Raw genomic sequence first — 27799 nt, forward strand, 5'->3', positions numbered from 1 at the left:
AGCGGGGTATTCGGTGCAACCGACGTTAACGTTTTTTCTTATTTATTTTATTGCTGTGGAGTTGCCAGATTCAGGTAATCGATATCGTTATGTGTGCGCAATTTATTACTAAAATTGCTTAACTTTTTTTTTTTTTAATTTGTATAGATTATGCGATCATTTGGGACTTTTGGATTGACTATCGATTATATCAAATGTAACTAGTTTCTTTTAACTTTACAAAAGTCTAAATAGGAATTAATTTTAAAAATATGGGTGTTTAAAAGTTTAAATTAAAATATTATAATAATAAAACTTATATGTATATACATAATATATTATAATCTAATATTTACATATAAAATTAAAAAAAATTTTTTTTTGAATACTTACTTGAAATAAGTGTATATAGCGAGAGATAGGAGTATCGCTATCAGGGATATGCCATAACCAGTCTTATAAAAGAGATTAATGCTGTGCTTCCACTAAAATTAATAAAAACGAAAATATTAAAAGAGATATATGAGTGTATTTTATAAAAAATATGAAATATGCGAATAAAATATTAGAACAATAAAACTTTCAAAATTCATCGTCTGAGCATATATAGACTTGTCAAAAAATGATTTTTGAAAATGATAAAAAAAGAAAGAAAATCATAGTATGTTGAAACTCATCGGAAACGAAAGATAAAATAACAAATATTAAAGGAAAAATAATTAACGGACGATCTGTAGTCGGGATAAGGAAGTGAAGGGCTTGGTTGAATTTTTAATGGTTAAAAATAGTTTATCTCGATTTCCGGCAAAACTACGAGTCCTATAGAAAAAAGTTGTATGGCAATGTTTTAGATCATTAAATGGTCTATAACTTTTATGTGTCGACTTTTTTCACATAACTTTAAAATTTATGTGAAAAATTCCAAAAACGAAGTTTTTGGGTTTTTTGATTTTCATCTTTTACAAAAAAATTTATTCTTTCACAAAATTTTGTGTAAACTTACCATTTTATGTCCTAAACAAAATCATGTTTTTTTGAATTTGAAACTTTAAGGAGGAAACCGCATTTTGACTTAAAATTTAAAACAAAAAAAAAACTCTAATATGCAATAAAAAATTCTGAAGTGAAAATTTAAATTTTTTTTAAATTGTGAGTAGGCGCTAAGATTGTTGAATTATCTACAAAATTTCGTGAAAGAAAAAAAATATTTTGTGCAAGCTAAAAATAACCAAACCAAAAAAACTACTGTAGCAAAGATAATATTTTCTGCATTAACTGAAAATTAAAGTTTACTTTATTATATATATTTCTCATTTTTAATAGTAGAATATGGACTAATATTAAAATTTTTATATTATTTAGCTATGTTGTGGGTTCAAGAAAACATACAATAAATGCGAAAAATTTGTGGCACTACACATTTTATGAATCAGATTTATAATAATAGTTTATATATTTTCGAAACGGAGTTTCCATATAAATACTAACTCTTCTCGATTTGCTACACTTTATAGTAATCTAATCATTAAATATGTTATAAAAATGCAAAATTTTTGATTTTAATCGCAAGACTCTGGTTTTAACCGATTCACTGCATACATATGAATTTAGTACAGGGTGTGTCATCTTTTATGTCGGTACGTAAACATGAAAGAACTACCATATTTACTAATAGATTGGTTGTATAACTAAGGAAAACCGGAATTCAGTAGAATTCTAACACTGCATCGGTTTACAGATATACAAGATAGCACACCCTGTAGAGCTTGTTAGTGGAAGGTTGTTAAAAATTATATATAAAAATATTTAAGACGGAAAATAATTTTGCACACTATCTTCAAATCAAAATCTTTATCTTATTTAATTGAAAGTATACTACATTATAATGTCCCGCCACAGTTTGTAAAATAGAGCGCGACATTATTTATTACATTTAAATGTAAATAATAAAATACTGTTATCACTTACTTTTTCCGCATAAAACATAATTTCATTCATTTAAGAAAATTCTAGATTTATATTCACATATGTATTTACAAATACTTGTACAACTCACCTCTAAATCATCGAAATTAATGCAGGTCGTGTAATTGGACCAGGTCTTATTCGTGAGCGGATGTTTGTACCATTCACCGTCGCTTCCGCATTCCTTATGTGCAAATCCTGTGTGCGGCAAACGGAATGACACGTGTGGCAGATAAAGCATTATATTGCGGGTAGTGTAGACGAGTGAGGATGCGTTAGTAGTATACGAAATGTAGAATAAAATTTTAATGAGTTTGTTGTGTGAGTATTTGCAAAGTGCAGCACTGCTTTTATTATAATCATATAACAAATGTGAGTAATTTGTACGCAGAACATATGAACTTATATATATAGAATAGAAAAATATTTGCAGTTATTAAAATATGCATAAATGTAGTGAGTGGTGTTTGTATATATGTATGTATTATACTCTGCTAATGAATGCGAAAATGAGGTAATTGCATTTTTCTGTAACACAAGTGAAACCAACTGCCACCGCATAGTTGCTCATTGCTTTAATGAATATTAAATTGTTGTTGCATTTGCATGCGCTTTGAGTTTACATAAAAACTTCTGCAGGCACTTTTGAACTTTTCAAGTTTATATGCATTATAAGTATTTTGTCTTTTTTGTGTGCATTTAGGCGTGAACGCATGCTTGTGCCATATTGCAGTCAATGCATTCAAGCAGAATGTTACGTATACGCCACAACGAACGTTGTTTTGTGGGTGTGTTATCGCATATGTAAAGGTATGTGCGCAGTTGCATAGGTGTGCTAGTGGCAATATTATACTATGTAAAATTACTATGAATATGCTTGTTCAGCGGTTTGTGGCGGTGTCTTTTGGAAATTTCGGTTTTGTTCGCTTTTATTGTATTTCTCGTTAAAATTTGGCAGCAAACGTGGCGTGGCAACTCACTTTGCGGTTTCTAATTAAATTTTGATGTTGAAATATACAACCAAAGGCAAGCATTATATCTCTTATTTAATTTTATAGTGAATTATATATTTTGAAAGATAGCTGACAGTGAAGTTGGAGCTATGATATCACTTTTGCATATTCAGCAACTTTATATAATGAAAATGGTAGTTAAATTTTCAAGAACAGTTTTCCCTTAGCGTCAATGAGCGTCTATCAGACTTTTCGGTATATATTCTCACAATCCGTTTTTATTGAAGAATATATCGAATATTGTGAGCTTTTCGATTTCAAATCGCACGGCGGAAGCAACTTTAGAGAGAGAAGAGAATTCATTCGATTTTTTTAAGTACTTTTTTTGGAGCAGCTTAATAAAGAATTAAAAGAGAAAAAAATTATGAAAGAATACGCAAAACATAACACTTTATATCAAGGGACCAGTCTCCAGTTATTAAGAAATACATTTTCTTGGCTTAAGGTACACTTTAAGTTCCTAAAATTTTATTTTCTCAATGTAATATTGACAAATGATACTCCACTGTAATGTTGAAGCGTTTGTGGTTCGTTAGCTCGGTTTTAATGTAGTAAGTTTTCCTAAAATTATTTTAAAATAAAGTTAATAATTATTAACGGACGGTAATGGTGTCATGTAGCTGATTGGCCCACACCTACCGAAACTGTGGTGTTAGATTAGGCCACATTTCCAAGGCTCGGAGGCAGGTAAGGATGGCGTTCATCCCGATCGTCTGAAAGAGCGCTTATGTTAAGTCCCTAGAATTTCCGGCCTATTAGCCTCTCCTCGTTTTGGTAGAAGACGCTGGAGAGGTTTTTGTATCTACATATCAGGAGCAGTATTCCTACAGCAAAGGCAGGTCAGTAGACACTGCTCAGCACGCCACGCCACGTGTCATGGTTGAAATTAGACCTCATGCTTAAGAAATATGTGGGGGGGGACATTTCTCGAATTTGAGAGAGCAATTAACAACATGCGTCCAGAAACGACCATTAGTTCCCTGGAGAGGTTTGAGGTCGAGAGGCCCCTGCGACAGAACTATCGCAGCGGAGTGGGCCAATACGCGTGCACTACGAAAGGTCGATTGAGGCACCTCCCAAGTAAAAATGACTTGGATTTATTTATAGTTCACTCTGTTGGGAACTCTTGACTTGACTTGAATTTCGAAAAGTTGAAGTACATTAGACCCATAGAGAGCTATCATGAGAGCCCAATATTGAGGAATGCATTGATTGCCTTATATTGTTGTAAAGGAGCTATTGGGAAGCGGTGGAGTATCTCACCAAAAGTTGTGCTTTGACTTTACGAAACCGTGGTTAAGCCAATACTGATCTACGGTGTATTTGTCAGGTGGAGATCGCTCGCTAAAGCCAGATTCGCTAAACAGCTGGATCGTTTTGAAAGAACGGCTCTAATTGGTATCAGTGGTGCGCTACTTGTATGTACAATACCAGCGATGGCACTTAACCGATATTTTGATTGCATCTCTCATTTCATCTGCAATTTATCGCATTATTCTACTATATTAAGTAAGAGTCGTTGTGGCAAACACGCTTGTAAAATGAGTCATAAAATGTAAAACCTTTTTTATTCTTACACATCCCAATTCAACTTGCCATAACACGAATCAAACCCCAAAACAATGATGGTGAACTATCTGCAAGAATATTACTTATTAAATCATAACATATCGTTTTCCCGCCGCAAAATTTCCACTCAAACAAATTTGGATCAAACAAAACTAAAAACTTGACCGCAAATACTCGTACTGACCATTTTACTCGGACACTACAAATAACAGTAAAATACATGTAGCAGCACTTATCGACACCGCCAAATTGAGTGCCGAAATGGTATCACGTTGCCAGCGTTTTAATAGTCGATGAGTGAACGGATTTCGCAGCAGAACAATACGAACATGATACGGATATAACTGCAGGGAGAGTAGTGTAAAAAAATTAAAACCGCATTTGAAAAGCATCCGTTGACAGGATGTGCCATAAAAACTAATGACTGCACTGAAATAACGGGGTTAAGTGTTTAGAAAATCGATCGTGCGCGCACGTCGAAGATAACCGAACTGCTGAAACAAATATGAAGGAAAATGTTTGCAAAATTTGCGCTAAAAATCGAAATCACGAAGACTACTAGACCTCACACTGCAAGTGTTGCCACAATTACATCCATGACAGAGACGAAACGACACCCCCGAGATGATTTTATATGCTACACGCGACTGGGATTTTATGGTTGCATATCGGTAAAGAGCTTAGGAAAAACGAAGAGAACCAATTTGAGCAGCAAAAAATGCTTTTGCTTGTTTTAAAGAGCAAACAGCAGGAGCGCACAAGTTAGCTAACCACATCCCAAATGCACAAGTGGCAGTAAACAACTAGTAGCGATAATACAAAAACATGTAAGAAAATAGCAAATCCAGTTGCAGCCGAATGCTGTTTGAATTGGAAAGAATAAGCGCGCTGACAATGATTTAAATATTTTTTTATGTAAGCATAATTACTTTCTTTTGTTGTGGATTTTATTCGAATTTTGTTAGTCAAACGTCTGATTTGGTAACTTTCTTATTTTATTGGCCTCAAAGCTAATAACTTGACTTGGTATTAATGTTAGTAGCTCCTACACTACTGCTTGAACTTACTCATTCAAGCATGCTAAAATAGGAACATACCCCTTTCTAAAATAATGTGATTACGATTTAGCATTATTCTAACTCAGACTATCAATGCAAAAATACTGTGTAACAAAGAGAAAGGTTGGATTTATAATTGGAAGTATTGAAAATATTGTTTACAGAATTTTTATCCACGACAAAAAATCAAGTATGACGAGCATAAAATCCATATATTGGGTCTATGACTATTTGGTAAAAATTTTTTCCTAAAAATAAACGTTTATTTGAGAAAAACATGTACATTGATATTACTCAAAATATTCGCCATCTGAAATTATAACATCTACCCATCTTTCTTGCAATTTGTGGATTCCAGCCCAAAAGAACTGCGCCGGCTTGCCAACCAAGAATGAATCAAGCCAATTTCTGATAAGCTGTGTTTGTGTGAACTGTATTCCAGTGAGAGCGTTCTACACCGACCAAAGCAAATATTGGTCTGGGCTATAAGGCGGGTAAGGCAAATTTTCCCAACCACTGTTTTCCAAATAGTTTTTAACCTCACAACATGAGATCGAGCGTTTTCATACTTGAAAATTATTGCCTCGTGTCTAATCGCAAATTTCGTATAGTATAACTTGTTTGTCAAGTTGAGTTTTTAATTAGATCAGTCCAACAAGAATATTGAAGCTCTATGTACGGCAGTTCATCTATATCTATTCTTTTCTATCCAATTGCACAAAAAAATTGGTTTGTTTGATTAAGAGCTTTGTTGGACCGCGCACTTGACGCTTAGTTAATGGTAATATACAGAATTTGTTTGATCTAAGAGACGTGAATATATTATATATAATGTATATACTGTTATTCATGTTTTATAAAACAAAATAAAAAATAAGTAAGAGAGTGAAAAAAACTTCACAAAAAGACTCAAGAAAGTAAAAATACTTTTAGCCACATGTAACACTGGTATAAAATAACAGCAAAATGGTATACTGGCCAGCCTAAAAAATAAAATCAAAGCAAAGTCAACCATCACTAAAGCCTCTTGGCAACACCGCGAACCCTAGTTGACCACAGAATGCAATAAAAGTAACCCCACCGCATCAGAAGACCGTCTACGTTTTTCTATTTCGTTTGAAAACAAATAGCAAAAACTAACAGCAAAGAGAAAACAAAAAGTACCAGCCCTAAGCTGTGTGGCAGTAAAACTAACAAATACAAATACATGAGCTGCTCAGTGAAATAGAAATCGAAAGACCGCATTTGAAACCGCAGGAAACACAGAAAAAACACACACATGTGCTGCTGGCGAACGCAACCAGCCTTCAAAGCACGTATATATTTAGTGTAGTTAAGCTGCTTTAATAAATATGCTTTCTAGCTTTCAATTATAATGAACCAGCTAGCGCAGTCAGTTGGCCTATAAAAAGCGAAAGTATTTTTTTATATTAAATAAAAAACTAGCGAAAACAGCGCCGCCTTCGCCAAAGCAGCACTCAAGCACGCACAGACGGAAGAGGCCAAGCGCCAGTGGGAGTGAGCGCCATGGTAGTTGAATTGCCGAGTCGCGACGACTCAGCCAGCCAGCCAAGTGGCAAGTGTTAGCCAAAGGACAGTGTTAACACCACGCGCAAAATTAGTCAACAGTAGCAGGGCGGGTGGGATTCAAGTTTTGGGTAAAAAATGCACCACTTAAATAGTAACCCAAATTCTTTTTGCACCCATATCACTCACACTGCTGGTGTGTGACTTTAGTGTAAAGTATAGCCAGCACTACACTAAAGTGCTTGAGATGTGGTTGAAGGTATGGCAATTCAAGCATTTCAACTTATGTAGTCGGATGTAGAATGGTATTTCTATGGTTTAGGTCTATTTTTGGCAGTTCACCATCCCGCAACAATACTTCCGGTATATTGTACATTTATGTTGATGGCCTTTTCGCATAAAATTGCGTAACCCTCACCGCAAATAAACCGCAATGCCTATTAGCAGATACTGTCGCTTTGATACTGTAATGTAAGCTTATTTTGTGTATGCTTGGGTAGTCGCATTGCCAGACGAGTGCTCTTCGCTAGTTGTTACAGACAGCCAAATATCTAATTTCAGTCTGCCCTTTTTACACTCCACACTATTGTTGAATGGGCGGTATATGTTTGTACATAAGTGAGATTCCATTAGCAGACGACATGTCGTATACGTAACTTAATTTTGTATTACCCATTGTGTCAGTAGGTCGTGGAATGCTACGCCATTTAATCCTTTCATAAATAACACAATCACTTTAATTCCATCTGTGTGCTTGCCGGTTATGCTTTGCTCTTTGGCCAAATGTTTCAGTACAATCTTTATGGAGATCGGATAATGCGTGTTTGAATGTCTCCTGCGAAATGTCTGCTAAATTTGATATATTCTTCGGCACTTGTCTCCTTAACATTGGTATATTTTTTTGCCCAATTAAAGCAGATATGTAGTAATGAACTCAATTTTGAGTTCCAATAATTTTGATATATTTAGGTTTTAAACTATTCCAGTGCACCAATGTGTGTGGACTTAAATGTTTTTCCACTTTCAGTAATTTAATGCAGATTTAATCCAGATTTGTAGTAGTAAGTTTAAAGTCAAACAAGCACAAAAAATTGTTAGTGGAAACTGTTTGATTTTTACAACCTACAATCCAGGCTAAGAGCCAGTATACTGAAGCGGCATATTGTTAAAAAAAAGTTTTTTTCTGTTTAAATAGTGGGAATATTGTGATTCTGGGAACATTTTTTTTTTCGAATAACTAAAGGTATATGACGGGAGCGGAGAGGGTTTTGTGTTGAATGGAATAATTTTTATCGACTATTGTTCAAGAGGAGACTATTGTTCAAGAGAAGAAGATGTCTTAATTAGCTGTTATATAGGGTTACACATCTTAAGCGTTTGAAGGACAGAATCAATGAAAATAATACCAAAACTGGACTTAAAATTGTGCTTAACAACAAAATTTCGAAAAAGCTGACATACGAATTAAGGTGAGATGGAATGCCTTAAGGACATACATAGTCGCTAAAATCATGCGCAGCGGCACCTCAGTTTTTGGTCATACAGTCTCGAAAAGGCAGGACTGTTGTTGGGCTGCTGACAGGTAACAGCTTATTGGAATCACATGGGAGTCAAATGGGCATTAGTAACGATGACACATGCAGAAAGTGGCAGAAAGCAGCTCATCTGCTTCTGCTTAGCCTTATCCAGAACTCAACTTAAAAATCTAACAACTTCGCAATTAAAGCGAATAGTCAAACTATTAAAATTTAAAATACCAAAGCTGGCCAAGTCTATTTTAAACAAAAAACGGTGACGTCGTATAACGCAAGATTCAGCTCTTATTAAACGTTAGAATATATATTAAATTAATAAGGGTATTAGAGACAGTGGAAAGATCTACTTAGTAGTTAAGTATAGAAAAACTTTGTATAATATACTGCTATCAATTAACAGCATCACTAACTGTCTTAAATTTTCTGAAAATCGCAGTATGGTTGCACCGAAGCTATAGTACCCTTCATAAATATAAAGGTCCCTCACAAGAATTTGATTCCGCTCGTTCAATTTGTATGGCAGCTACATGACATAGCGATCTGATTTGAACAATTTCTTCGGAGATACATTGTTGCCTTAGAGAATAACTCATGCCTAATTTCATAAAGATATCTCGTCAAATGAAAAATTTTTCCATGCCAGCACTTGATTCCAATCGTTCAGTTAATATGGCAGTTATATGCTATAGTGGTACGATGTCGGCCATTCCGAGAAATGAGCAGCTTCTTAGTGAGGAAAGTTCAGGTGCAAAATTTCAGATAGATAACTCAAAAACTGGGGGACTAGTTTGTATATATACAGAAAGGGTCTATAGGTGTTTCAAACTATGTGGTATATTTAATATACCCTCTTCAGGGTATAAAAATTATTGTTGCTGAATTATATTTGCTAGCTTATAGCATAAAAGTATTAAGTCAACTTTAGCATGACTAATAAGTTATTCATATTATTTTCCCTCTTTTATTTAAGAAATATACAAAAATTTGTTTAAATCAGTCATCGTTCCATATTCGAACTATAAAAGAGCAAAGCAATTTTTAAGTAAAAATATTTTCCTAGCAAAACCAAGTAAAAGATATGTAAACTTTGTGCATTAAACACTTTAAAATAAATAATTTAGTATAAGTAAGTATTGCACCACAAGCTATAAAGCCTTTAAGTATGCTGCGTATTTTTAAAGTGAAATTATATGTATGCTTTCAGAGTGAAATTGTACTTTCTCTTGTCTCTATATATATCTTTATATAGTATACACAGTGTGCTCACATGTGGGTGAAGCAAGTCGGTATGACAAATATAAAAACAAAATGCTAATGGTAACATGTAAACGTCACGTACATTGCACACGAGCGCAGCGAAAATAGCGAGCAAAAATGGAACTAAAAAACCACGGAAAAAATACGAACTCTACTTTACTTAAGTAAATAAGTATGTAAGTGGTTGTAAAAACCCAGTAAACTAAATTTGGTATTTTTTTTATTGAAAGGAGAATATTACAAGATATAAAAAAGCTTCATTATGGATGTAAGGACAATGGTGGAGGGATACAAAAATATTCCTAGGCAAGTTTACCGAAGTCAGTTCTATTATTAAGGATATTTTAACATAGCTAGTACCTGGGAGACGGATTTATTATGGTTCTAATAGTCAGAAATTTGATAGACTAACAAATAAAAAAATATACTTTATGCTACAATATATTGACTATACCTATATTATAAAATGCATGTAAGTATATAAATAAATACATATATAATAAGCTAAGGTATGCAACACTTTCAGATCCGTACAACCATTTTATTGATTTAAGGGCTTATGTCCACAAATCAGAAAAATGCGTTTTTTGTGCATTTTGTTTTTTCGTAGATTTTAATTTATTTATGCAGGTAATGATCGAAGGACTAGTTAAAAATTTAAATTTAAATAAAATGATGGCTTCTTAAAAATATTTTTTTTTTAAACAAATTTATTTAAGCGTGGCTAATAAAATTAAAAAATGATTATTAAAAATCTTATTCCTTTAACTATTACCAGACGAATATGCATATCTAGAAGACCATGTGAAAACTTCAATTCGATTGGTTTAGTCGTTTCGGAGAAATTTTCCTCACTTACACTGAAAACAGCATTCATATCTCCGAAACTATTTGCCAGATCAACTTCAAATTTTCGGAGACTATTCTCGATTATATGAGTAATATATATGGTAAATTCAATTTTTTCAAATTAACAAGCAAGATATAACCCCTTAAACCAAAGTTGGCTGATATGAAAGTGCCAAAAAACGCAAATTTCTTATATAGATTCTTAAGAAGTAATAGAAATTCAAATGAGTGAACTTGAACATAACTCTGTCAAGTTCTATATATATGTTAGACTCTGCAAAAGAAATATTAATACCGATACTAGGTAGAATCGGTAAAAATCCACATATATAATATATTTCGGATAAATCTTTAAAATTGAATCAAAAGATTGCTCTTGAACTGGTGAAAAAGTGGACAGACAGACGTTATTGAACCTAAAAGTAGCCGACTGCAAGTATTTTAAGGTCTAGAAAAAACCCAAAATAATTGTATATGACACAAGAGTACCTATTTTTCATTGAATATTGCTTAAAGAATAAATGTGGGCGTGGATATAAAAAGTTGTCTTGCCGCAAGTTATCACTTTCTCACATGTTATATTTGCATTTAATCTGCCCATGACATAAATAAGTATATGATATAGAAAATATTGCATGCTGAGACTTGTAGCGCTTGAAACATAGCGGGAGACTAACACGCTGCGATATGTTTGCCAATTAGGCATTGTGGCATGCTCGTCTGGTGTGTACCATGCAGTCCTATATCTTACAAGCATTTTCGTTAATACAGACATATACATAAATAGGTATATACTTGTATATATTTACATATTTATATGTATGTATGTGGACAGTTAGCATTCTGCGTGCTATCAATTTTACTTGTTTCACAAACAAAAAGAACAAGAGAAATTTTAGTGCCTGTGATTTCGGCAGCGCGAAAAAGGCGCATAATGGATAATGGAGCTGCGGTTGAGTGCTCTACGAGCGCGCAAAATATTGGCCTATGGGTGGATAAAATATGGCTTGCTAAATTATTGAGGCAAATGCTTGTTTGACTTGCTTATTCGGTGAGTTGGCATTCCATTTATTTGTTATGCGTGTGTATATGTGCCGTAATATTTGTTTTGCCGCCATTGTTGCTTGGTTGGTCATGTTCCTGTTCCTCTGTTGCTTATGTTAAATATCATTTCAAGTTGTTAGTGTTGGTGCTGTCATTGTTTGATTTTGTTTGCGGTTCTTGTTTGCGCTCTCATTACTTGTCATTTAATGCTCAAGTTGGCACACTTTTGCTTTGATTTTATTTTCAGACACATATATGCATCAATACTTATCTGTCACGAGCATTTCGCTAATTTTTGTTTGTGCAGCTGATTTGGGTTTTGCTTTACGAGCTTGGTTGACACTTTTCATTAGTATTTGCCATTTATAAATATCACGTTTCAGCTATGCATTAACACGGTTACAGGTTTTATTAAATAAATATTTGTAATTTAGCGGGTGGTAGGTCTTGTTGTGAAAGCATTTGCTATTAATGGCTGAAAGCATTGACAATAGGGTATGAGCTTCAACTCATCAAAATTTGTAAGAGGGCTTTGAAATCCATAGAGAGTAAGCACAAATATCAGTTTTGTCTTATTTTGAACTTGAATTTTGAAAATTATGATGAGATTTGCTATACATATGAGTACATAAACCAGAAACCTTGAATTGAAGTCAAAGTGTGTTACCGAGTACTAATAATAAGTCCTGTTTGATTTATTATTCATATCCAAAAACAAGAGAAAGTATTTGGAGCTTGTGTGGCATTTCCCGCTACTAGTAAAAACAGAGAGTATAAGTTTGCGATATAAAAGAAACTGCTTTACTAGGTCATAAACTAAAAAACATATTAAACTTTCTAAGTATTCAAAAAAAATCGAAGCCTGTTCTAGTTCTTTCGCTCATGAATAAAGTGTATAAAAATAGATGCATTCACATCGGCTTTTTTAATTCGTTAGTAGTTATTCGGTAGTTTTTTACGTGCATTTTGTTTCTGTAAAATTAACAGATTGGCGTTTTACCGAGTAACGAAGTACTAGTCTGGCAAGACTGATAATTTTTTTCTTACTTGGTACATTGAGTCAGCTGTTTGTGCTCGGCAAAGTTTACTACACTACTGAGATAAAGCAAGAATTATGTTCACAGTTAAGTGTTTTAACGAACTAACGATTTACCTGATCAACATGTTCGGTGTGAATACACATATCATATCATATTTCGGAATTTGTCAAAAAAATGCAAGTGAGTCAAATAGTCACTGTTACATTGCTTTAGGTTTTAAGAACAAGATTCAAATGTTTTCGAATTTCATATTCCTTAGAAGGTGATCGCTGACACTAAAGTCACTTGTACTACAAACCCACTTAGAGAATAGTAGGGGATTATGGGTTAAATTTTTCGTGATAAGACTAATTTATTATAATATATATAATATATTTTATTGGGTGAAAGCATAAAAAAATTCATTAAAATATTTGGGCTGACTGTAATATTAAGTTTACAGAGAGAGCTGATACTCTGAAGAAATTAAAGCAATGTCTTGGCCATGCTTGGCTGAAAAGGGGAGGTGCCGGAACATGTGACCGCAAGTGTCTTTAGCATATCATGATTATAATTTGAAACACATAATCTGGACAATCGGACATGTCTCAATTCCAGAAATATGTTGGAAAACTTTTTCGAGTTGCTTTCTCAACCATCGTCTTCTTCGGATTTGACGTCAACGAATTTTTTCTGTTCTCAGACCTTAAATGAAACTTAGCGTTGTTGAAAGGGGTAAAGGCGAGAGAGAGCCTTATTTTGCCGTTAAAGTATAATCGTATTACAAAAATGTTTATCACCCTTAATATTAGTAAGTACAAAGAAAAATAAAATCGAATTTCAATAACATAAATGTGGATTGCTTTAAAACGATTCGATATCTTTAGTCCAGCTGTTTAAACTGCATAATTTTCTTTTCATTCTCAATATTGGTTAGTATATGGCAATTTTGGCGAAGTACAAATGGGGTTTGGCAAACCAGTTGATTGTATATGGCTTGCTTTTAATACAAATGATAAAATCTCAGACTATAAATGAGAGCAACATGAGTATTCGGAAAGAGATTGCAAATTTTGTATGTTATTATACTTTTAGAAATTACAACACCAAATTTAATTGATTTTTTAACGGAAGAATATCAGAAAAAGCTGAAGTTGACATTTCATTACCTTTAAAGCAACGAAACAGCAATCTAAATGCCATGTATTAATACTTTTGTCAATCAGCAACAATAAATCAATTTAATTACATCGGCTTCGGTGGATTAACGTCAGCCGAAATGCGGCATATCAATTCAAAATCGAATTAATCAACTTGACATGTCACAGATACAAATGGAAAAGCAATAAATCGGCTTGAGATGTGAGTTCTAATTTGACGAAACATAGTAAATAGCAAAACCAATTTATATTTAAACAAAACGGATTGAATTCCAGTATGTATTTAGCTAAAGTATACCCTCAGTACTAAAGTAACTCACTCAGTGCAGTTGAGTATACGTTTGATAAGTATGAGGGAATATGCAAATGTACATTGCTTAGTTTAAGCAGCAGTCAAAATCCCCTACTCAATAGTTAAATCTGAATTTACTTCAAACAATTACACGCTATTGCAAAGGAGGGTCTTTCTGTCACTGCGGATTTGTTGGTGCTGCTTTAGGTAGCAAACGGTTAGCTATTGGTTTCCGCAGGATGCTAAGCCTGCCTATTGCAGCATTTTAGTATTAGCATTTTCGTTTTGTGCAATTTTACATTCTTTCTTTTGCTATTACTTATAAAATGAAAAAGAATGAACATGTTTTCATGCAGTTGTTGTTTGATCCTTTGGGTATTGGTTAGCTGTTTATGTTTTCCTTCCACATGACTGCCTGCTCTTGGCGGTTGAGTTTTCATTTCAATTTAATGTGCGTCTCAGCGTATAAAAGCAAACGCACAAAGGGCACAAAAAAGGAGATAAAGTAGAATATCAAACGATCATGCGAGCGCAAGTGGCAGTGGGCGCACAAAATACGCCCTAGAGTATGCAAACATATATGAGCAGGTATATATTAAATGTATGTACATATGTGTGTATAGTAGAGCTCGTACAAATTGCTGTTGACAGTTTTATATGACCCGTTTTAAGCGTGCAATCGGTTAAGGTTAAGCTGCCAGCTGGCAGTTTCCTTTTTCCTCCTTCATTTGTGCAATTTCCTTATGACGCAAAGTGGCATACAAAACACCCACACAGTTACATATGTGCAATATATATTACAACAATGTTTTTTACTCAGTGTTAATATTTCTTTGATGTTTAAAACTTACTTGTCGGATCGAAGCCAGTTATGAATTCCGGGCAGCGTTCGTAGGCGGATGTGCCGGCGGCTGTATCCGGCCAACAGAGCCAACCGTCAAATGTGCCGGCGCAGTAAGATTCACCTGGGTGCAAGTAAAATAGCAGAGAAAATATATTTAAATATAAATGAAAGGTAAAATTTTTATAAATTGTAAATATATAAATATGTAGTTTAGTGTGTGCATGTGTGTAAACAGTTGCGTCTGTGTTTTGTCACAGCAAATTGTGGTTTATTTTATTTTTTACAAAAGTTAGTGCGAAAGTTCAACGCATTTACCAAAAAATTAGCCGAAGTATGTCACTTTGTCAAGGTATAACAGCGTGTGTGTGTGCGTGTTGGCGTTTGTTTTGACATGTGATGAAAAAAGCCAAAACTTTGTTTCATATTTTTGGTTGCTTATTATACCTGTCCTTTTTTTGAGGTGCAAAAATTTTGCTCGTTAGAAAATCCTGTTTGTTTTGCAAAATGCAAATTCATAATAAATTTGGCTTACTTCAGGCCTAAAGGTTTTTGTGAAAATGCTAATTCAGGCATTTGTTTATGTTCTCATTTTCATTTTCATTTTAATCTCTTTCATGATGTTGCAGATATTGCAAATATTGCCTAAGCTGCTTTCTTTAAATTAGTAGACTTAGTAAAATTTAATTTTGATTAATTTAAGAATATAAATTTTTTCCAAATTTTAAAATTTAGTTTAATATCGATAACGCATAAACCAAGTAGTGGTACTTTTTTCAATAGCCGTTTTTGGACAGACCACGCTTGAGTTGAGTCAAGCTGTCATGTTATTTATGTTCAGTATTGTTTGGCACTTTATAATGGAAAGACTAACGCTTGAACAACGTTTACAAGTTGTTCAACTTTATCACGAAAATTCACGTTCTGTAAAAACTGTGTTTCGCGCGCTTCACTCAACTTATGGTCAACATAATCAGCCTACGGAGCGTACTATTCGCAACACTGTCACCCATCTTGAGACCCAGCATTTATTATTGGATAATAGTTGACCGAATAGATCACGTCCAGCACGCAGTGAAGTAAATATAGTGGCCGTAGCTGAGAGTGTACACGAAGACCGTGGAGAGTCAATTCGGCGCCGTTCGCAGTAACTTGGACTGACGTATGGAACGACTTGGCGCATTTTACGTCCAGATCTAAAATTAAAAGCGCTTTAAATACAGATTGTGCAAGAACTGAAGCCAGGCGACCTTCGCAAGCGACATCGCTTCGCTTTATGGATTCTTGAAAAGTTCCAAGAAGATCCGACGTTTTTGAGACAAATTTTGTTCAGCAATGAAGCCCATTTCTGACTCAATGGGTATGTAAACAAGCAAAATTGCCACATTTGGGACGAAGGGCAACCTGAAAGGATTCAAGAGCTGCCATTTCATCCAGAAAAAACAACGGTTTGGTGTGGTTTATTCGCCAGTGGAATCATCGGTACATATTTCTTCAAAAATGATGCCGGTCAGAACGTAACCGTTAATGGCGATCGTTATCGCGCAATGGTAACCGACTATTTGATGTTTGAAATTGAAGCACGTGATCTCGGCAACATTTGGTTGCAAAAAGTCGGCGCCACTTCCCACACAATGCCAAAGAATGTTCTTTCGAATGATAATAAACATTCCCCTCTAAATTTGATTTTTCTCTGTTCTTTTTTCTTTAAAAAAAGTAGGGAAACTCGAAACGGATCACCCTTTATAATTTAATTGATTTATGAAAAAATAACCCAACGATAATCCTCCTCCCGCCCAACCGACGCGAGGGGCGCAGCCCGCATACGTACGGAATTAGCCGAGTCAGAAAAGGCAAGAGAGTGTTTTAAATGTTGAGATCTAAAATGCTCAGCTACAGAAACAAAAACTTCAACAGATAAGATCTAAAGTTACAATATAATAAATTGTTACATTTTCATTTATTAAGAGAAAACAATAAAGTCTTTTTAATTTTGAAAAGTGAGTCAGATAAGTCAAATGTGCTGGAATGAGAATTAAAATCATGACATATACGGCGGAATGGCTCGTTTAGTTCAAAATTTGATCTACAGGATTTTAGCAGTAAAGGTCTAAACTGCCTCGAAAGGCGAACCGGGATATTAAATTTAATTTCAGACAGGAGAAAAAAACTGCAAACAGTTCCATTCAAAAGTTTCACTAAGAATATTATGCCAAGCATTTCCCTACGACTAGAAAGTGTTGGTAGATTAATAAGTTTTAAACGACTAGTGTATGGAGGTAGACTTACCCTGTTACACCTAAATTCAATTTAGATAGATCTTGAAATTTATTTTTTATTTTTTCTTTCATACGGGTGATTTTTTTTCAAATACAAACATTTTATTGGCCCAGTATAATATACTATATGTATATCCAATTTTACCAGTATCTCGGAACAAATGATTGGCGGATGTTTGTCAGTCTGTCTGAACCGTGGCAACAACACGATACTTTTTTTTTTTTTACATTTTAAGTAGGTTGTTATTGCATAAATAAAAATAATAAATAACAAGTAAGGAAGGGCTAAGTTCGGATGTAACCGAACATTTTATACTCTCGCAAAGTCAAATGGTATACTCGTTTGAGATTTCTTTGTGGATTGACTGATATTTTCGGTAGAAGGTCAACTATAGGTACTGGGGTCCACATATTCAGTACCTAGGGGCTTGAACAGTTTTGGTTCGATTTAGAAAATTTTTGGTCACAAGGTGGCATACTTTAAACGTATTATTCACGCAAAGTTTTACGCCGATATAATCATTGTTGCTTGATTTGCATAGTGGAAAGTGAAAGAATCAAGTGGTATTTAAAATGGTGTCATATGGAAAATAGGCGTGGTTGTAATCCGATTTCACCCATTTTCGCACTATGACATAGAAACATGAAAAGAACGTTACGCACCGAATTTGGTTGAAATCGGTTAAGCAGATCTCAAGATATGGGTTTTCACCTAAAAGTGGGCTGTGCCACGCCCACTGTCTAATTTTGAACGCGGTTCCTATAAAGTCATCTTTTACCATCTCAGAGATAAAATTTAATGTCTCTGGCGTGTTTAGTGCTTGATTTATCGCGCTTTTAGTAGTTTTTAACAGTACCGTTATATGGGGAGTGGGCGGAGTTGCCACCCGATTTCAACTATTTTCACACCGTCAATAGAAGTGCTAAAAACATTTGCTTCCAGTGAATTTTGTTATTATAGCATTAGCGGTTTAGGAGATATGCACATTAAACCTATTAGAGGCGGGACCACGCCCACTTTTAAAAAAAAAATTTTAACTGCAGATGCCCCTCCCTAATGTGATCCTGTGTACCAAATAACAGTCTTGTATCTTATTGCGGAGCTTAGTTATGGCAAGTTATTTGTTTTTGATTAATGGCGTTTTGTGGGCGTGGCAGTGGTCCGATTACGCCCATCTGCAATACCAACCGTCTCACGGTACCATGGAACATGTCTACCAAGTTTCATAAAGATATCTCAATTTTTACTGAAGTTAGAGCTTGCACGGACGGACAGACGGACGGACGGACAGACAGTCACCCGGATTTCAACTCGTCTCTTCATCCTGATCATTTATATATATATAACCCTATATCTAACTCGATTACTTTTAGGTGATACAAACAACCGTTAGGTGAACAAAACTATTATACTCTGTAGCAACAGGTTACGAGAGTATAAAAATCGGACAGTATCGGTACCACCAATATAACGCCGTCTTTAATGCCTTATAGTTAATTCGACTTTAGAATATATAGCTTAACTCCCCTATTCTGTGCACTTGATAACTACATATTTTTAAATTTCCAGAACTCTTATGGTTGAAGGTAGTGTTTTGGTTATCAAGTGGGGCCAGTTTATCAATGAAATTTCACGTGTCGAACAGATCTTGTAAATTTTTAACTAATGGCTGTGACCCCTTTCATTATTTTCCTCTTTGCCAAACCGATAAGCAGATGTTTTAATTGTAAAAAGCACTGTCAAGAGCATTTAACAGAACTTGACAAGAAAAGAGCTTTTCAATTACCATATAAAATAGAAAAATCATGATAAATTGTCAATATTGACAAATTAGCAAGATGTTGAATTTTTCAAGTGCACAGAACATGGGTGTAAGCGTTAACAAGTATATCGAACCAAAATAAAAGAAAAATAACACTTCTGGCATATATTTCTCCGCACATCTTATACCCAATATTAACATATTTGACCGAATTTATTCAAGATCTATCTCTCAATATGTAAGATATCATAAAAAAATGAGGTCTATCCAGAACTAACTTTAACGGGTAATATAAAGAGTTTCGTCCTTATAACTTATATCGGTCTGTAATATATATTAGGTGTACTAAACTGAAATCCATTATGTTTCCAATAGATGGATTTATCTGTATCTCGCGTTGTATAAGTCCGATCGGGTGCGGTTAGATGGCGTTAGAAAGATGACAAGATGAGGTACTAAAAAAAACTTTTCTGAGTTTTGTGATTGGTTGATTCAGTTTAGTTTGAGCGAGCATCAAAGATGGACAATAGCAAAGAAAAAATGGCAATTTTTTACAGGTTTTCTTCGATAAGGCCGAAAACGCAAGTCAGGCAGCTGAAAATGTGAATAGCGTTTATGGTACTGATACAGTAACAGCCAATCATGCGCAATTTCGGTTTCGTCGATTCCGTTTCGGTAATATCGATGTCAAAGATGCACCACACTCTGGAAGACCAATTAACGAAAAAATCGATCAAATAATGGAAATCGCCGATTATAATTGTCCAGGACCAAAACATTGCACAATAAACCGTTTGCAACCATTTGAATAAGGCTGGATACGAAAAGTAATAATTAAAGCATTCAATTCCATTCAAAAATAATGGATTTATGTTTACTACACCTAATCTATAAAGTAAATTGAACAAGTTGGCAAGTTTTGTTGAGTATAGTATAGTTGGATCCGAAAAGTCAAAAGCTTGGTGCAAACCTTCCCCTAGCGCAATATACACAATATTATGATTGTAACTATTCTAGTTCGCTTTATAAAGAATGCACTGATTAGTGAGAAAGATATGTCAATATATGAGATTGTTGGACTTTGCATGGTGGGGGCCAAGTATGGGTGAAATTGCTCACTTTTTCCCCATACCGAAATAATAGTAGCTTCAAGCTGTTGAGTATGTTAGTCTTGTCTTTTAAGATACAATTTTTACTAACTGTAAGTATAAACTCCAGTGAGGTATGATGATGCAAAGTTCGAAGTAAAAGTTCTAGATTATCAATAGCTGCGCTGCTCTCTTGTCAAAAAAATTACTTGTAAAAGCAACAACAAAGTTTTAGAGTATACGAGATACCTCATTAAAGTGCCATAGCCGCTATCTTCAATGCTACCAAGTTTTGTTTTGCATATCTTAGACAGTGTGAATGGCACAAGTAAAATATTAAAAGAAAAAAAAGATTCTTTTCATTCTTTGATTTTGAAAACTTAATCCTTAAAATCAAATATAAAAAACAGCTAACAATTAATAATGTACATATGTGACCGAGAAAAACTTACTTACTGGAAGAAAAGATTTGGTCAAGCACTTGGAGGCTTCGGTCTACGAGGATCTTCAAATACGTTGCACTAAACAGAAACAAAGTCGATCAATATTTGGTTGAACATGGCCTAGGTCGTACATACATATACGAGGTAGTGAAGGTGTTCTCCAATGACAGATTATGGTATAAAAAGCAAATTACTTGTAATTTTGATTGAGACATATTACTAAACTATTACATCAAAATAAAATTCAAATTAAGCTTTATTTTTTACCTTCATGATAGTCTGAATTGCGTACTTTTTCCGGATATTTTTTGTAGCTCACTAACACGATGAATGCAATGACATACAGGATTAACCAAATTATGAAAGAAACATGCTTTTAATACATTATCACTATTTATTTAAAATCCAATTATGCTTCATCAGTCTAACTAAACTTCTAATATAATTAAAAATTAGATTCTAAAGGATAATGGTCTTTGTACCATGTTAATTTTCGCTATACTAATATAATTTAAGACCACTTTTCGCACTCATTTAAACAAAGGATTCACACAAAAACATCTTTGCACACAAACACTTACACATATCGACTTGTTTCACCCACAATCCCACTCACCTGCTGTAAACTGTGTCGCGGTTTCATTCAGGCGTTTATAACATTCATCTCGCAACACATCCAACGTATCCGGCTCTGCTTCAGCCACACCCTCACCCTCCGCACTTTCATTGCTGCTCGTGCTGTCCACCGCCGTCATATCCGTTATTGCCGAGTCAGCAATGTCGGAGGCGGATGTTGGTAAGCCAGCTAACATTCTGGCAGCTAGCGTTAAAGTAGAACGAGTTGTTTCTGCTGCGGCTGTGGCTAGTAAATTATCCGTCCTTGGATTGTGTGCCGTCGCATGAGTGGCCGCTGCAGTGATGCTGCTGAAGCCAACTACAACTAATGTCTGTGCGAATTGTTGGGTCTTGGCGATTACATTCATTGTTTTTACACCGCTTGCCTTTGTTCAGTTATTCGTTGTTTGAGCTACAACGAGTTGTTCGTTTTTGGGTGCAGATTCTGCAATTGTTGTTCGTTTTGTTGTTGTCGCTGATTCATTAGCGTTGGTCAGTGTGGCAAGTGTTAGGGTCACTGCTTCAACTAAATAGAGACAAAGAAGCAGCGGCTGTGGCTACGCAGTTACATATATATGAGTTATCTCAGAGTACTTGCTTGCCTTTTATACGTATATAAAGGGTGGTTATGTACATTTAACGGTTTATTGTTGTGTAAGGCGTAGGATGTATTACGTGCCTTGTGATTTATGTGCCTCTATACATACATATGTATAAGTACTCTTAGCATAACTTATTTATAAGATAAATCTCTTCCAATCTTCCAGTTGCTCTCAGTTTCCGTTTCCGCTGATATCTTCACTCTATACACATCAATTTATTTGTGTACTTGCACCATTTTCAGCTAGTGTATTTAGTTTATTAACTCATTTCTAGTCTCCCACGAGGGTTTGGATTTCAAAGAGAGTTGGCCTCCTTTTCAATTATTTAAATTTTGTATAGACTTAGATTTATTTTGAATTTAGGATTTTTAGATGTTGAATATGAACAATCAGCCGTTTCCATTTAGTGCACTGTAAGCAAATAATAATAAAGAAAATATTACAAAATCAATATTGGCAGTTATTCGTATATTAATTTTTTATATAAAAAATTTGCTGATTAATAATATTTAAATTTTTTATGTACGTTATAAATAAAAGAAAGAAATCGTTCAATTCGATTGCACCGAGACCAGAAGACCCATCACAGGTACATTTCTTATAGCATAAAAGGGTATAAAAACGCTATCTTGATATTGAACGGTCAGTTTTTATGCCATAGAAGGACTGAATTTTGAACAATCAGTTTGCATGGCAGCTTTGGGCTGTAGTAATGCGATCTGAAAAATTTCTTCGAAAATTGTAGAACTGCTTTGGACAACAATCCTAAACCTAAATCGAAACCTAAAAAACTTGTCGACTAGAAAATATTGCAAATATGATACTAGATTGAGACGATATCGTATAGTGACGTATGGTCGAAAAAGAAATCAAAAACTAACAATATGGTGGCGTTTTAAAAACAAATTGAATTTTAACCAATATTTTGGGCGTTTTTGGCCTGTCATAAATCGATGTTTGATCATATAATATTAAAAAATTGCTAACTGTACGTAGAATTATATTATACCTATATAGAACATGCAAAAAAAACTTTAAAGTAAGCGAATGATTTAACGCGGAGTAAGCAATCTAGCAAATTTGAAAAATTAAGTTTTGAGAAAACCGCATTTAAAAATACACTGATGGAGCTGATTGAACTAAGCGGCTACACTTTAACACGCCGTAACTCAAAAAATATTTCTAATATTGATTAAAAATTTTAGTTTGTTGTTTTTGAAGATATATTAACCATATTGATATATGAAAGAATAAAATATTAGATTTTTTGAAATTACATACTAGGTGTGGCTCTTAATTCATAAGTCCAGCACTTTTTTTAAGTTTAGTCAAAAACCTGACGACAATTTTGTACCTAATCGGAACATTGTAACTTTCATACAAACCATAGTCTACTTTTAGGATTGTCAATAAAATATTAGCCGAAGTATCCGATTTGTACAAAATAGCTAATAGAAATAGTTTAGATTTTTAAACTATAATAAAAAGCTTTCGTTCCCAAATCTCCCTCGTTAAGCCATTAGTGTTGAGAAACTTAACTGGTTCAACCAAATTTGCCGAAATAGACACCTTTGGGTGAATAAGCAATGTGAGGTTCCCATTATTATTGTAAAGAAATCATCAACCTAATCAAAGATCGTTATCTGTATTATTATTATTATTTTTTGAAAGCCTCTTATTATTATTACGACACAAAATAAACTTCGCGATAATGTTTATGCAAAACTATCTCAAATTTTTAATATAAGTTGATTATTTAAATTTTTAATATTTCCAAATAGTTGGTTTTCTATGTGTTTTAAAGAATATCTCGTTTTGACTCAAATATGAATGAAATTGTAAACTAAACCTATACCTTATTTAATATCTTGTACTTGTTCTCAGAATTGTGAGTATATTTCCCAGTAAATTGGCAAGAAAATTAATAGTTTGCTTTGAAAAAAAAAAAAAGTGAATCATGATAGTTAACGCAGCGCATTCCATGTCCAATACGATTGCACAAAAAAGGCACAAAAATAAAATTCGAAAACTTTTTTTTAATACTTAACCTCTTTTTGGTTTGATATATCGAATTTAATAACAAAACCCAGCAAACAAAGCATAATTTGCCACATTTCTTTTTGAAACCTGAAAGCCGCCACATACCATCAAACATGACCTCAATATTTAAATAACCTCATCCAAAATCATTATTGACTAAAATGGAGCATGAGAATAACATTTGTATTCATGTATGCAAAATATTTTAATGCGCGCAAAGACTGTATTTAAGCAGATAAAAGATTATTGGATAAAAGTCGTAAATGGTATTTAAAAAGGCGTTATTTATAAAAGTGCTGAGCGGCAATGGCTCGATGATTTCCATTTATTGTTATATTACTTTAACGTAGCTAACGTTATGCCAAAATTTATACAAAAATATATATATGTATATATGTAGATTGTGCCTGCATATTTATCCTTCGAAAAAACAATTCAGGTCAAACTAATTCTAAACGCGAATCGGTTGACTGATCGAAAGGCAAACAAGTAATTCAATACTGGCGCGCAGGTCATGCAATATGGAATTAGTGCATATGTATAACCCACACATATGTGTGGAAATGTATGAAAACCTCTAATGGATATACTTATATACATATATGTATTCGGGCATTTATGAATAAATATATTAAATATTTGTGTATAGTATATTTCACATGCACATTTTTTGTTTGAATGCGATAAATTTAATCCTACATTTTTATATACAAATATCCAGTGGCAATTGATATTATTTTTCAAAAGCTCTATTTAATTAGATTTTTCCATCTAAACTGGCACATTCCTACAAATACATTTTATATAATATACAAGTATGTGTGCTGTTTTCAATAATTGCTCTGGGAATATATATATACATATTTTTGAAAGTTATTTGTGGCAGGCAATTAATTAATTTTCTTTAAAAGCCAAACTATTTTCACACGATTTTTTCGAAATTTCTAAATTCAATTGTTTACTGAAAAACTGTAATTGATTTAATAATATTTTCGTGTTTTTTTTTTTTTTGTTTTTTTTTCTTGATAGCAATTGCTTTTTTAAATATTTTTGTAATTTAAAATTTTTTCAGAGAAAAGCTTTGGTGAAATGTAACGTAAGATTATGTAAATATTGAAATCCATTAAAATACACTATATTAAATAAATATATATGTTGAGTTTAATAAACAATTTTAATTACATGAAATTGGGATGAACAAATAATAGAAATACTAGTACAGTTCAGCTAGAGGCGATTTCTAAAAACTGTTTCATTTGAAAATTTAAAAGTTTTCCATTTAATGTCCAATATCAGAATATTCATAAGGAACTTTTTACCAGACAAGAGGTGAAAACAATTCTACGGCGGCTTAAAAACAACAAATCCCCAGCGGCTTATGGAGAACCAGCTGAGCTGTTTAAAGCCGGCGGCAAATGGAAAGGTGCATGTTTTGCTGCTAAGCATGATTTGGTTAGATGAATACATGTCCAATTATTGATATGTAAGAGTACTCTGCTTTATTACGAGAATGGAGATCCAGAAGTATGCGCTAAATATCGCAGGATCTTCTTAACATGGAATTGTATACACACTGATTGGGCATTATCAATCTGGCTTCAGAGCTAGCAAATTCACCATTAAAGCCGCTTTCGACAACACTGAACAGGAGCCGGCTATTCGACGCCATATCTAAACCTGCGAAACTCATACGGCTTTGCATAAGGATCATCAGCCTTTTCAAAATCGAAAAGGACCTCTCCGAGCCGTTCTATGCTAGACGAGGTTTTAAACAGGATGATTTTCGCTCGTGCGACTTCTTTGATATTATATAATGCTGAAATACTTGACACGCACCGCTAAACTGAGCTGCAGTAGCACTGTCTACTCTAAAAGTACAATACTATTAGGATACGAAGATTATATTCAACATAGACCTTAAAAATAGCGCAGCCTTTTCCAGTCTAGAAAAAGAAGCGAAATAGGTTGGTTTTGTGCTGAACGACCCGTAGACCCTTGAAAGACATTGTATCTCAATTATTTGAGGCTAACTATGGCTTCCATTTTGGAATTTCAAGGCATTGTTATAAAGACGAAAATGTACTAATTAATGGTATTTATTTGACAGCGGAAGATATTTTATGTATTTAGTGCTTGTGTCTATTTTATATAAAAGCTAGAGAAAGAAATTGGTGGCGAAAGATGTCGCTGCTATCAGCATACCAAGAAACTAGGATCTATTGTAAGATTGCACCAGCGTAGTCTGATTCTACTTTACCTTATCAAAATATGTGGCATAACTATTGTATTTTCAATGCTACCTAATTTATTTCACTTATTTTAGATCAGTTTTACTATTGTGTAGGGTTAAAAGATAGTTTTAAAAATGAAAATATAAATATTATTTCTTTTATTTAAAAAAAATAAGACTTTAACTTAATTATAAAAAGAAAAGCCAAAGAAAACATAGCAACACAATTGCACAAGGCTGCATTGCAAGTGTCGTCCGCTTGTTTAGATATCTGGTATAGTTAGTTAGATTTGCACTCTCCAGTGCTTGGCGAATCGAAGACAGCTATTACATGAACGAGTTAGTGCGACTGTTGAACAAAACCGGTTTTAAACTCGGCTGATGTTACTCAATGAGTTAGCTGAAGTACCGTTTAAGGCTTTTCAAAGATTATGAAAATATTGTTATGGGATTAAATACATATGCATATTTATCAGTTTTTAAGTAGCCTGCAAAAAAAAAAAATAAATTAGATCGATAGGTCACATGGTCCTTAAAAAATCTTGCATACCGCAATGGAAACACATTTTTTGAAAAACACCGTTTTGAGATAATCGCGTTTAAAGTTGTGACACGTACTTAGGGGCACTTGGGAGAAGCGCGCTGTTGACAACTTTAACTTTGGCACTAGTGCTCAGATCTTTGTTAAATTTCGAAGAAATAAATAAAATATACTTTGAGAATATGCAGTGAACTTTTTTCGAAACTTCACATTTTTATAAGACTTGCGCTTTGTAACTATTTTTGTCAGTGTAAATATATTAGATTCAAAACACTATAACTGGTTCAAATTGCTTGGCGAATAATGAAATTAATTTTTACGATTTTAGGTCAGTTTATTTATTTTGTTTTATTGTGGTAATTTTTTGCTATACAGCTGAACACTATTGAATATACATAACCTCAGAGAAATTGTTTCCCAATAAGTATTTCTCGTACAATGCTTTTTCCAGCGCAGATGAAAATACACCCGCTTTCTGAAGCTTTTACATTTTCTGAGAAGCTCAATTGTATTAATTAGGGAAACTTATTACCCCCTCAGTAATAATTTGTTCACAAGCTTTACTATTTACACCAAAGCTTTCACTTTCATGGTCCTCTTGAGCACACGACGAACATACAGACAGGCATTCTTGCAAATAATTAAAAAATAAACATTTTTTCGCAAAGATAATTACTCAATGGTATGCACATCACTAAATTTTTATGCATTTATTTCTCTATCCACTAACTGCAAACAATTAATTCCGTCAATAATAAATAAGTAGGTTGTTTTAAATTTTTTTCGTTTGCTTATATAATTTTCAAAACTGGTTTGCTGAAATTTGTGTGAAGTATTTTCAATTAACACAGTTTCAAATAAGCCGCTCTATGCCTGAGTTGCATGCCACACATTGACACCTGGGCGATAATTGACGCGTAGCTAATTTAGGCATAGAGATGCACGTGCTCATATTTACAAATGCATACACGCATAAATTCATACCCTACACGAACAGTGACAGTCATCGGACCGGTGGTATGACAGTCACAGCTGAAAAAATTTTGTCAGCGCGCAGAACAAAGTTTCTAACATTTTCTTAAGAGCTTTG

General features: G+C 33.9%; 1 protein-coding gene across 1 annotated transcript in view; it reads right to left on the reverse strand.

Annotated features, from left to right (window-relative positions):
* The window catches only part of Dh31-R (Diuretic hormone 31 Receptor), a 258581-nt gene that overhangs the window by 25851 nt on the left and 204931 nt on the right, over window positions 1-27799 (reverse strand). The window contains 4 exon segments of the mRNA XM_070108096.1: window positions 373-464; window positions 2036-2142; window positions 15119-15232; window positions 21298-22309. Coding sequence (XP_069964197.1) covers window positions 373-464; window positions 2036-2142; window positions 15119-15232; window positions 21298-21664 — 680 coding nt within the window. The 5' untranslated portion in view covers window positions 21665-22309.

Source organism: Bactrocera oleae, chromosome 4, assembly GCF_042242935.1.
Source record: "Bactrocera oleae isolate idBacOlea1 chromosome 4, idBacOlea1, whole genome shotgun sequence".
Lineage (NCBI taxonomy): Eukaryota > Metazoa > Arthropoda > Insecta > Diptera > Tephritidae > Bactrocera > Bactrocera oleae.